The 13,257-nt window shown below is 36.4% G+C and overlaps 1 protein-coding gene across 1 annotated transcript in view; it reads right to left on the reverse strand.

Annotated features, from left to right (window-relative positions):
- Positions 1 to 713: 713 nt before the first annotated feature.
- VRK1 (VRK serine/threonine kinase 1) overlaps positions 714 to 13,257 on the reverse strand; it is a 34,956-nt gene continuing 22,412 nt past the window's right edge. The window contains exons 12-13 of the mRNA XM_084270452.1: positions 10,793 to 10,886; positions 714 to 826 (exon numbers count right to left, since the gene is read on the reverse strand). Coding sequence (XP_084126578.1) covers positions 744 to 826; positions 10,793 to 10,886 — 177 coding nt within the window. The 3' untranslated portion in view covers positions 714 to 743. The remainder of the gene's footprint in view (positions 827 to 10,792; positions 10,887 to 13,257) is intronic.

Here is a 13,257-nt window from a genome sequence, read left to right on the forward strand (position 1 = left end):
TTTTCACTAATATAGAAAGAAAATCTGAGGGAAGGGGGTTGAGAATAAACACTGGTTTTCCACTGGTTCTTTGCTTGGCCCTGGACCTTATGTCTGATACTTTGGTCTCTTTTTTTTCCAGAGAAACTCTGAATAATTGGAAAAGCAATAGAAACAGAAATACCAAGCAAAATAAAAACCCTCTAAAATTCATTACCTGTCCTCCAAAGAATTGTTTAAATACATTTTATAGCAAAATGGAATGGATGGGATTTTTCTCTTATGTTCTTTTTTCAATTTCACCACTTCAGAAGTTTTTAAAAGCTGTCGCTAGTATTTCAGACTTCATCTCAGTGTACATTTAAGTGACCTCTAATAAGACTTTACCAAAAATCAGATGCAACACTGCTGTTTCTTATAAAGTACCCCCAACAAAGCTAAATAAGGCTTTATTTCTACATTATAAAGAAGGAAATAACCCACTTTCTTTTAGTCTGCCTTTAAGACATAAATTTTTGTATGTAAAGAATAAAAAAGGCAGCCTCCCTTCAACGTTGGCAGAATTCTGCATTAGTAATAAATTGTACATAAATTATGCAAACTTTTTATTAAAACTTTTTTCAAAACCAGGTACAAACACCAGTCCATGTTTTCACAGGATTAATCATTTTTAAAGGAAAGAAAAATCTTACAGTGCTACAGTAACTGAAAAAAAACCCAGAGATGAATCAAAGAGCAATTTAATTTATTTCTCAATCTATTATTTACTTCTGAACACCCTTTCTGGTGGCTGTGCCTTTCTTGGGTTTTGGTGAGGTCACCTTCCGGGTTCTGGTAGTTACTGCATCTGCAATTCAAACAGGAAAGAGACAAGACTTTCTGAAAAATAAAATAACAGAAATGGATCACAAGAAAATCCTCTTGATCTTTAAGAGGACAGATCAACTCAAATCATTTAGTTTTAACTGGGGAGCTAGAATTTACCACAATTTCTGGGCACGGATTTTTCTCCTGAAAAACACATAGTACAATTCAACTTCTTAAACCATAGCATACACAGTTGTGCCAATTTAACAGCTCACCTCCACCAACAAATAAAGAATTGGATCCTCTTCGCATTCTAAAGTCCTCTTTCCTACCCATACATGGTCAGTTCTATGATCCCTACCAGTATTAAGCCTTTTTAGGTGCTCTTTTCAACTTGTGCTAAGTTGATTGTGTTGGTTTGGCTCTGGCTGGAGGCCAGGGGCCCACCAAAGTCACTCTATCACTCCCTTTTTCAGCTGAACAGGGGAGAACATATATATTGAGAGGCTTAGGAGTTTAGATAAGGACAGGGAGAGATCATTCTGTAATTAGTGTCCTGGGCAAAACAGACTCAACACAGAACAGAGGAAATAAAACTCTAATTTATTACACTATACTACTGACACAGTGGAAACAGAGATAATGAGAAGTGAAACAGGATCTTAAAGCATCTCGCCCCACCCCTCCCTTCTTAGCAGACTTCATTTTAGTCATAATTTTGCTCCCTTCTTCCTCCCCATTGTGGCACAGGGAGGGACAGGGATTGGGGCAATGGGGGTTTAGGTCAGTTCCTCACAAGTTGTTTTCCTTCTTGGCCCAGGGGCGACATCCTCACACCCTTCCCCTGCTCCAGCGTGGGGTCCCACTCACGGGAGACAGTCCTTCATGAACCCCACCATGCATAACTACAACACTGATCCAGCAAACCTGGCAAACAACTTTTTCTTTGGTTTTGGCCTAGTATTCTCAGAGTTCAGTAGCTGCTGCAGCAGCTTAGAGTGTGCTGACTGGAGCTCATACAAGGGGAGGTGGAAATCACACAAGTAGAAAAGAGGAAGATTTTTGTTTGGCAGTATTGAGCTGTTCAATCAGCTCAACTACCAATGCAAATTTACCTAGAGCTTTCAAGCTACTATTTCATGATATCTTACTAACCAAGTTATCTAACAGTGCCATCTAAATAAGATTCCTAAAAAAACCTGGCAGGCAGATTGTTCAAAGAGACCATGCTTAAATGAAGTAATAAAAACCTCTCTGTACTTTGATTCTTTCCTGCCCACTAGCAGGGAAAAGTTTCAGAAAAAAGACAACAACCAAAACCACACTACATCTCATTTGTGTGAATCACATTCATCAATAGTGGCTTCAAGAAAAAATATTATGTATTAACAAATTGCTATCATTTTCACAATTCCACAAATGCAGTAACAATGAAATGTTTTTCCTCTTCTAGTCACTGATTTTTTTTAACCCTGACTTCCTCCCTGAACTCAGTATGCCTAACTATTAAAGTTCTTGCTTGTGAAACTATATATAACTCTACAGTTCCTGTCAATTTCTTGATCTGCATTACTGGCAAACAAAAAAAGGTAAAATTCAGTTTCATTGAAGTCCTTAAGAAAGAAGCTGCTTGCATAAGACAACAGCCTTTGAGCAGTATGAGTCACTGATCATTCAAGCTCAATGAGTAAATTTGGGAGAAAGCAAGGAGGCAGAGAACAATGCAACCCAACCAATAGTCTTGAGCCTACCTAAAACCAAAACTATGCCAAGAAAAGCAATGAACTATTGCAAATACTTTCATTTCATGATTTCTTTTCAATTTTACGTAACTTAATTTGCTCTTAAAACACTGATTTCAAATTAAAAATACCAAAATTAACTTTGAAGAATTTTTCCATTCTTGAAAATTAAATGGAAAATGAAAAAGATATCCTTGTTCCTTTTTATTTGTCCAAAAACATTTGTTGTATCTGACATAAAACTACAAATAGATTTTTTCAGATAATACATTTTTGATTAATAAAGCACTTAAAAAAAGCCAAAACAGTCAGCTCTGGATATATTCTGTTATTGAGCAGAGCAGTGTTATGAACAAAAGATCTGTTCTGGAAAAGCACCACCACCTCTCCAACGGCGGCGTAATAATCTAATCTATTCTGGTGCCCTTACAAAACACAGGTAGCTAAAAGCTATAGGAGCAGGTATGATAAATTAAAGTAGTAATGTAACTATGTAAATCATTCCACCTCTCAGCTAAATTTTAGGTTATTTTCAAGAATTAATTTAAACTTTTCAAAGTCACAGAATATTTCAGCTACTATACTTGTGAATTCTAACAGACTTGGCTTCTGAGTTTTTAAGTTGAGGAGTCTTAGTGGGAAATAGGTTGAGTTATCCTCTCAACTGCACAAACCGTATTGGTTTTCCTCACTCTGTCCCCAGCAAGGTTTTTTTGGAATCTGCAACAGTAAGCAGAAAATGACCAAAGTTCCTCTTCAAGAAAAAACAGTAACCTGTTCAATTTCCCCCTTCTTTTATCTCCACCAATTTTGACTGAGGTATAATCAAATGCTGCAAAGACAGGTCAAATCCATGTTCCATTATCAGAAAGTCTGTCAATATGATAATTATGACTTTAAGTAAGACATACTACAGGTGTTTATTTAGAGAGAAGAGGGAAATAGATTATCAGATTTTCATTCCTGTATTTCAGACTGACACTACAAGCCACTGAAGCTTGTAAATTCCTAATTCAATAGGAGCTTACCCATTTCTAGTTGCCCATGCTGGAATACCAAAGAGAAGAGAGCTACCCTGTCTCTGATTTTTCCTTTCTTGCATTAATGAGTTCTTTTCATTGCTTTTCTAAACCATGATAACTGAGAATCTCTAAGTGAATCATAACAACAAGGAAAAAAAGCCTTGTTGTGGTTCTTTTATTCATAATTTCAAACTTATGCAGCAGAAAATTTCTCTCCCGCTATCCACTTAACTGTGTTAAACTGGGAATGTCTGCTCTCCACCAATCTTTAGCTTCAAAGTTCACATCTATTTCAGAACAGAAGGTCTGTACTGCAAAAGCTCATCTGACTTTTCAAAATTAGTTAGCTTGGTAACTCCTAATGCCCCCTCCCCACAAACTTTTCTTGTGGAGGAAATGTCAATTCTGTTTCTGCAAATAGGACAAGTCCTGTGTGGGCAGCACTAAATGAGGACACAAACATAGTTATTACAAGCAAAGGAGAGGGTTTTTATAAAGCAGATTAAACTGCATTAGGTTGCAACAGTAATTTAAATGAAGAATTATATAGGCAAAAATAAACCAGATGGTGTCACTACACAGCTTGTTTTGAGACTGGAACAAAGTTCAACAGAGGCATAAAAAGTCCCACAGGCTCTAGAGGAATTATTAGACAAGTTGACTGATATCTGATCCTCTCTGTGTAAACAGTATTGTAAAGCAACTTTACGAAAGAAACTCAGCAGTACTGTGTAAAGTCTTCAGCTCTACCCTTCAGAAAGTTCTGAGAAAAATGGGAAGAGGGCAAGTCAGGAGTGGTGATCATAGTGGTTTCTAGTGGTTTCTATTTCATTAACTAAACAAAGAATTTAACTAGGTCTTTTGAAGAAAGAAAAAAAAAATAGAAGAGAAATCTGATGGTGCAGCCTTTTGTACTCATCAAATGCGCAAAAGGCTGCTGCATAAAATGACAGCAATTTTCATGTCCATATTGCATAGGAGAACTAGTAAGTTTAAGGGAAATTCATATTAGGTACTAAAAATACCAGAAGGAAATACTCCACCATATCAAATCTTTTTGACTAGTAAAGATAGTTAATCATTACAAGTGGTGTTGACCAGGGATGTTTTAGAATCTCTGTAAGAGAAAATGTTGGTATGTATCAAGATTAACACAGATGTAGACAGAGAAGCCTGTACTTAGGCTGGTGGATAGAGCAGATCACCTCCTGATGTCTCTTCATGCTTTCTGACTCTACACACATTATTTCAGAACCACACATAAGTCTTGTTTTCTCTAATGAAATCAGGAACACGATTTAGGAAAAAAAAAAAGAAAAATAAACCAAAAGAATGGCAATATAGACTTCAATTCCAGGAAATACCTGATTGCAGAGTGGGGACAAGAGAATATAAAGTTATGGGATGGAGTTTAGTACTAGGTACACTGGTCTTCCAAGTCCTCTGTTTCTTGCAACAAACGAATCCTGTACATTTCTATATGATAATATGGAAAAACATCAGGACACAAGAAAATATTATGACGACTTTATGTCTGTGTATTTCCTAAAAATAACATTAAATCTGAGTGCAATTTTAAAAAAGTTAACTTCAAATTGTTCCAAATAAATCAGTTTATTTGTGAAAATTGTTTTACTGAAGACCTTCCAAAACACAATCGTAAATACACATATAATCATATAATGCATCATGTTGGTAGAAATAGCCCTTCTCTCCACCACACAGTGATTTGCAGGAGGAACAAAGTTTAATTCAAATGTATTACTTGTAAACTTGAAAAAGGAGTATGTCTTCAGGTCACAGAAAAACAACAAAAAAGCAGACATCACTTATTCTGAAATTTAGTTCTACATGTAAGGTCATAATACAAATGTTGCCCCATGGAACTTTTCCTCAGAAAGTTTTTTGTTTTGTTTTAATTTAATACTTCTTATTAGCAGCAAGCACAAGAAAGTCCTATGACATGTAACAAGGAACTTCAATGTATTTACATTTTAACTGTGTTTAAGTGTTAGAAGTGGGACGAATAGACTGTACAGAAATAAGCTTTGAGAGGAGGACTTAAGTAGAAAACTATGTCCCAAAGAGACACAGGAGTAAACAATTTACATCTTGGACACTAATTCTGCTTCTTTATTATTATTAGTGTCACATGTTCCAGGTGCTTCTCAGTGAATCTGTCACTTGCAAATTGTCAAGGAAAATCATTATTCAAGGAAAACCCACAAAAATATGTGGTTTTTATCTAACTTACTTTAACCTTTGTACTCAAAATATTTAAAGATCTTTACACTTAGAAAATTCTTCCTACTGATCCTCTTCTAATTTAAGTAGCTTTTGAAGACTGTCAAACAATTTGGGGGCAGGCCAGAACACCAGAGAGATCACTTCATACTGTGTTTGAATATACTTAATGCAAAAATACAGTGGCAAGTTTGTCCATATTTCTGATAACTGAGAGCAGTATTTCTCTGCTCCAAACCCTGAATCTTCCCATTAATTTTCAGATATAAAATAAAAGCACATGCTTTTCATTTCTAAAACCTGATCACAACACTCTCATGCTAGAACATTTAACTTGCAACATTGCTGCATCAGGTATGGGAAGGGGAAGAGTGGTGCAGAAAAGAACAGACCTTTCTTTGACAGACTAGTCACAGAGAAGGACATACTGTTTTAAGACTAATACCTGCTTACTCCTGGAGGCCGTTACAGATACTAGTCAAGACCAAATCCTTCACAAGAAGGAACACTAAGTAATAGACAATTACAGGTTTTCCTGAAAATTTTTGTACTGAGGTATAAAACAAAAGAGGTAAAAATCTACCTATAATGCAGGCACTGGTGTGGAGTAGAAAGACAAGTAACAAGTGGTGCCATAAACTCAGAAAAACTATCATTTGCCTCCTCCTAAAGCTTGATGACAAGGCCAATAATTTCCTAAATATAAAAGCAAGCCTAAGTGCTGATTTAATCCAACATTAAGTAATAAATCTTGCTTGAATAAAGGAAAAAAAAAAGATTTCTAAGACAATAATCCAGATACTGATTTATGCAAAGCCATGCAATGTAAATAAACATAAAGCTAAGTACCTATTAATTGAGAAATACTATTAAACCTCCATTTTGGAATGCCTTTGAACCAATCCATCAGCATGACTGCTCTCATATCAGATCTGTTCACACGGTTTATTTATACTGCAAGAGTAACCAAAGACCCCAGTTAAAGCTGTAACACGCTAGATGCTATCCAGTAAGCAGTACAGATATGCACAATCCCTACTCATAGCAGTATAGGCTATTTAAAAAGTAAATTACAAAAATACAGTATTTCGTCACGTTTACTTACTTATTTCTCTCTATACTGTCCCAATTAACAAACACCAAAATTGTCTAAAAGAATCCACACCACCAACAACAGAAAAAAATGCTAGTGTTAAAAATTCTACAAAAATCTTTATTTCTTTAACTCAAACCTAATCAACACCCAAGATTAAACCCACCCCCAAACCTGCCAGTGGTAGAGGTTTAATTTCTATGGGCAGCTTTGAACCTAGGATTATTTAAAAAAAAAAAACAACATGAAACCCTTATTTTACTAGCATTTATGTTATTTGCACCGAAGTTCCCAATACTAGCTGCCTATTCAATACAAACTGATTAAAAATAAACATTATTAATCCTATTAATATTATGCAGTACACCCCTGCAGAAGCGTTGGTGGATATATGCAGCATATGCCAAAATTTGGTATTCTGCTTTAACACTGTCATCACTTAGAAGCCTGAGCATTTTACTATCATGCATGAAGGCAGCCAATACTGAAAACAGATCCGTGCCCGAGTGTTAAAAAAAAATGAATCCAAACATGTTGCTTAAATAGAAACCATCTTTTCTGATAGCATTTTTCTTGGTGGAGAGAAATTGATTAATACTTCAACATCATCGGTATTACTTTAAAAAATGAAACCTATTAAAATTCCAGCTTTCGGGAAAGCATATGGGTTCCAGTTATCACAGGAAAAATGAAGAAATTGATAACATGCTGATTTAAATAAAAAACAATTTAAGAATTCCACATATTATTTTGGAGGTACAACACAGCTTGTTTCTTGAGGGCTTTCTCAAACTGTTTCTAAAAAGAAGAGTCTAACACTCTTCCTTGATAACTCCAGAAACACTGATAGCTGGTGTGATTGAAAGAGATGTCCTTTACTGGACTCACCTGAAGTGGCCACTCTTAAGCTGCAAACAACCAGGGGGAGCAGATGGGAAGAACCAAGAATTCCAAGATCATAGAATCATAGAATCATAGGGGTTGGAAGGGACCCCGAGAGATCATCAGGTCCAACCCCCCTGCCAAAGCAAGATGCCAGTCTTTTCTCAGTGACATTCTTTTTTCTTTCTTTGTCAAGCCTGGGGGCTCCCCAGCCCCAGCAGTAGCAAATTTCATTACTGGCAGAGTCCCTGTAGTCACCAAGCACCCTGGAGTACTCAAACTGCTCCACAGCTGACCAGGATCTCTTTGAGCCGACTAATCTTATGGACTGGATTAGACAAGCCGCATAGTCAGAGGTGGTTAATGCTAATTAGCTAAATAGCAGGAGGCTGCACAGCTCTTCTTACCACAGTTTTTAGTGCCAAGACCCATGAGATGTTTGAACACCTGAAAAGTAACCCCTGTCTGGCCATATTCATCCCCTTTTAGAAACCAATAAAACAGCATTTCAAGAACTTTTAAAACTTCAATTTCTTACAATGAAGACATATCAAGAAATTAACAATTTTACTGGTCAGTAAACTTCAGGATTTTTTTTTTTTAGTCACAGGACTAATCTATAACAGAGGAACAAGTTAAAGGGAACATAAAACTAGTCAAATTTGGTAACAGTTTTAAGTATATCTAAAATAATCATCTATTTTCAATTTATCAAAAGCATCATAATCATAAGATTACGAAACAGTTTTATGAATCATGTAATAAGTGGTAAAGTTTTTAATTCCAAATTTGGAGAGAACAAAATGAGTAAGTGCATGTATCACTTTTCACTTGAAATCATTTGATATACTCCCCCCACTTGGTATTCATTAAATGTGCTAGTATAAAAAGGTGAAATTAGAACCACTTCACCTGTAACACTATTGAATTGGCAAGAGGAGGTTTAAATTTAGGCTTATGTCCATCACTCATTTTAACCACTAGATGCTGAAAATATACACAGCCTTCCAAATACCTTTACTTAGTCTGAAAAAACTTAGGATTTGCAAAAAGCTGATGCTACCACTTGGATTGTAATCCCTCAAGCTCTTTCATCTCCCTCTATGAGAATTTCAATCTACAATCCCAGAAAAAAAAAAAAAGAGTAATATATAATATAAACTGAAAGTATATTCTGCTCATGTATTAAATCACAAGCAGAAAACAGCTGTATTAAATATTTTGTTATGTTAAAGAAAATCTACAATGCTAGAACTACAAATAAACATCACCATCTTATCAAACATTATATTTCCTCCCAATAAAGTATAATCTAATTAACAGTTTTTCAACCACGTACAGACTAGAAGATTCATAGAAAACTAAATTCAATAATTCAAAAAGCATTCAGGTAAGCAAAATGTACCATACTGTTTGAGTAAAGACACTAGGGTAAATCTGTAACTTACCAATAATATTAGTGTCTTTGAAACGTTACATTTTTCCATCCTACCAAAGACTCCATCAAACCCTTTTTAAACAAGTAAATTTTTGGGGGGCAGACTAATGCAACTCCTTTATTACATTTGGACTACAGTCAACACCTGGGATTTTACTTTAAAAGTCTGAAACAAAAATTCTTTAGGGAAAAATATCTTTGTAAATACCTTAATTCAGTGCACATCTACATGAAGGCATTAGACAGTTAGATCCAGAAAACAGTTTGACTGGACATTCCCCATAGGTTTACCCTATACAGATCTACTGAAGATTTCTGATCTCAGACTTAAAATAATCCCATTTTATCTGTTCATGACTTTTTCCAGACAACACTGAAACTATGCCAAATATCTGAAATGTAGCTTCAGCATTTTCTATCCTTATAGCTGATCCTTTCCTGGACCTTAAATACACTCACTTTTGGAACCTGCTGCTCCTGCTAGCCCCTGGGTTTAACACACTGTGATGAACAAGTCCTGAGGAGTCAGCATATTTTGACAGTGAATTGGACAAGACAGAAGGACAAAAATGAGAATGGAGGAGAGAATGAGTGATGGCAAAATAACAGGGTGCAAACACCAATTTTTATCACCTGACATTTCTACCAGCGTTAGGCAGCATATAATTGGAGAGTGAGTATACCTTTCTTTCACAGAAAGTTTAATTATTTTATTAGAATTGATCTAAAAAGAAATTTTGAAAGTTAAAAAGCACTTGGAACTGGTAAAGGTAAATGGTTGTGTTGGGTATATGTGGTCATGTGGCAGGGTTTTGATAAGCTGTGGCAAGCTACAGCAGTGGCCTCTGTGGGAAGAGGACAGATGCTACCCTGTGCTTGACGTAGCCCCTTCCAGCTGGCTCCAAAACAAGCCCACTATAGGCTAAAGTTGAGCCCAACCTGCTTGTGGCACTTTTGTGAAAACCTCTAAAAGCAAGCAAAAACACTGGACAGATGTGGTACTCCACAGCACCAGATGTTTACTCCCTACCTCATGGAGAATCCAGGATGGAGTAGACATCCCTTGCAACTTGTGTGAGAGCTCACACTGCAGTGGATGGATATTTCCTGAGGGAACTGGAACACTTTTTTTTTCCCTGAAGAACTGCAACCCACGAGGGAGCTCCCACACTGAAGCAGGGGAAAAACGTGAGGCAGAAGAAGCAGCAGAGAGAAAACGCTATGTACCACAGCACACTCTTCCATGTCCCCCTGCACTGCTCAGGGAGAGGTGCAGAGGAGTCTAGAATCAAGAAGCTAAGTTTGGGAGAAGGGCAAGGAAAGGTGTTGTTTAACGTCTGCTTTGGTCAATAACCAAATTTATTTTAATTGGCAATAAATTAATTTTCCTCAAGTTGAGTCTGTTTTGCCCACAACAATAAACAGTATGCAGTCTCCCAATCTTTTTATCAACCCAAGAGTTTTTTCATTCTATTTTCTCCTTGTGTCCCACTGAAGAGGGAAGTGAGTAGATGGGTGGGAGTTTGGCCCTTAGCCAAGGATAACCTACCACATCAGTACATGTAAGAAGGATGTTTTGACTTACTAGAAGTAGTTCGTTTCTTTTTTACTGGACTTCCTGTATCTTCTGTTTCTGCTTCACTCCTCTCCTTGGATGCAGCTGCTGCCTTTCTTTTGTTCTATTACCAAAAAAAAAAAAGGCAAAGAACAGCAACTGAACTCAAGAGCAGAAAAGACCACACAAAGTAGAAAATATCCTCACAAGGTATTCCCCAACTTTAAGCATTATCTCTTCACACACACTATAAAACATCTCCAATTGTAGAGAAAATGTATTCATATATTAATGCAAGGATACCAGATTTCAGCAACAGACAAGTTCAGTTCCCCTATCTGTAGATTACATTAGGAGTTGAAATTTTAATGTATGAAAACAAGTCTTTATGATCAAAACCTGTTTGGTTTTTTTTTTATTTACATTGAATAACTGTTACAAAGGAGCAATCTGAAGAATCTTAGAGAACAAACATGTTACCCAAAGTTGATGTTAATTGCTTTCTTAAAAGCAATTACACCTCATTAAATTCAAGTTTATCTCAATCCTTACTTCTTAAGGCTTTCTTTGCACAGCTTAAAAGTAGCTAACACCCACTGACAATACTTTATTTTTTTTCCTAATAGCAGCCAAGGGTTCTGTTCCAAAGAGAGGTACTTGTGAAATCTGAACTCCATTCAAGGTACATTATCTTAAAACCTCTAAATGGATAGAACTGTTATTATCTGTGTATTACAATTAATCTTCCTATTGCAAAGTATTCTTAAGGTGGCTATGGATAGATTATTTTTAAAAGATGTGATTTTTGCAAAGGATGAGTTGACCTGTATCCATATCAGACACAGATGATAACTTTGATGAACACTGGAAGAGTTTACCTTTTTTTTTTTTTTTAATTGCATGAGATGAGAGCTTTACTAATACAGCTTTAAAAGTGGCTACAACTTCACATAGCTCATGAGAGAAGGGGAGAGTGCATTACATCTTTCCTTTCCAAAGTGTTGCTTCATGATTACCATCTAAACCCTGCTGGGCTGAACAGATTGGTTCGATAATTACATACAATAACTGCAGTGGGCAGGTAACCCTCAGCTGGCACAGGGCAGCTCCCCTGTGAGAACTTCCATATGCAAACTGCACTGATGGAGTGCATTAGGTACATCTTTCCTGCCGGTGCACAGGCCTGATTACCGCCAGCCAAGACTCCAAGGTTAGCATGTCAGCAGATTTGTGATGCATTAGGCAGGAATAAACACAGACACTTTTGTTCATTCTGACCAAAATTAAGGAGGACTATTTCAGCTCTGTACTGCTTTTATATGAGAGATAATGCATTCCTCCCAATTGTACTAGACAACATTTTAAATGCTCATCAGAAAAACAGATATCCAATACATGCTACACAAAAGCAAATACATTTATCTTGTTTCCAAGCTTATTTAATAAAAAGTGGTTTCTTAATCTCGATGCAGGTGAACTACATAGCAGTAGAAATCAGGCAGCATTCACATGACAAAAGCAACACCTGCGCATCTGAAGCTGAACATTAGATGGAACCACAAAGATCCATATTTTTTCAGCTTAGTTTACTCCAGTATTTCCCAGCAACTCTTCAGCACTAGAAGAAAGTTAAGATGTAGTCCTTGCCCTAAATTTAATCAAGAGTTCCAGATACTTCCTCTGATACATAGTACTATTAACTCTTTGTTTTGCTGGAAGCATTATAAAATACCACACACACAAACCAACTTGCATTCAGTAAACAGGGCACCACCACTCCCCCACCCCTCCAAAAAAAACCCACAACAAAACTCCGGCAGAACTGTGGATTGCCTTTCATTTAATTATTCATGTAGGGAAACCCAAGTTGTGATATAGAAAATAAAATGTTAACTGTTAATATAGCACATATCCCTGAGTTTGAGCCAGCTACCAATACTGGAGAATGATATTCAATGACAACCTTGCTTATATACATACATATATATATATAATGGACATCATGGCTCAATTAGCTATACAAGCTGAAAGCACGTAAGAATCCTACATTCTAAGGATCTATATAGACAGCAGCTAGAAATAGTGTCTCCTAGCTATGAAATAGCATAATTTCAGACACCAAATAACACTGTTTTAAGAAAATATTATGGCAGACTGTCTCAAAGAAATTGCAGAGTACGTGCATTGAGACCTGTTGTTATTAAAAGATCAGTACAGTCAAAATGCCATAAATACTCAATATTACAGGCCACCGTCTTCTCAAGGGTGGATGCCAGACTGCATTTTTTTTTTCCAAATTAGACATTCAGTATGCCAAAAGAAGTCAGCATGTGCTAGAAGATACTGGCTTTCAGAGGCAAGATGCTACTCATCAGTGGTAAATTATCTTTATGGAAAGCAGTTTTTAACAGAGTTTGGAATTTGGAGCTTCTCTTTAAAACACTCAGTCATCAAGTTGAGCTTCCTGTCACAGCTAAAAACACATATAATTTTAG

This window comes from Gallinula chloropus, assembly GCF_964237585.1.
Source record: "Gallinula chloropus genome assembly, chromosome: 14".
In the NCBI taxonomy this organism is placed as follows: Eukaryota; Metazoa; Chordata; class Aves; order Gruiformes; family Rallidae; genus Gallinula; species Gallinula chloropus.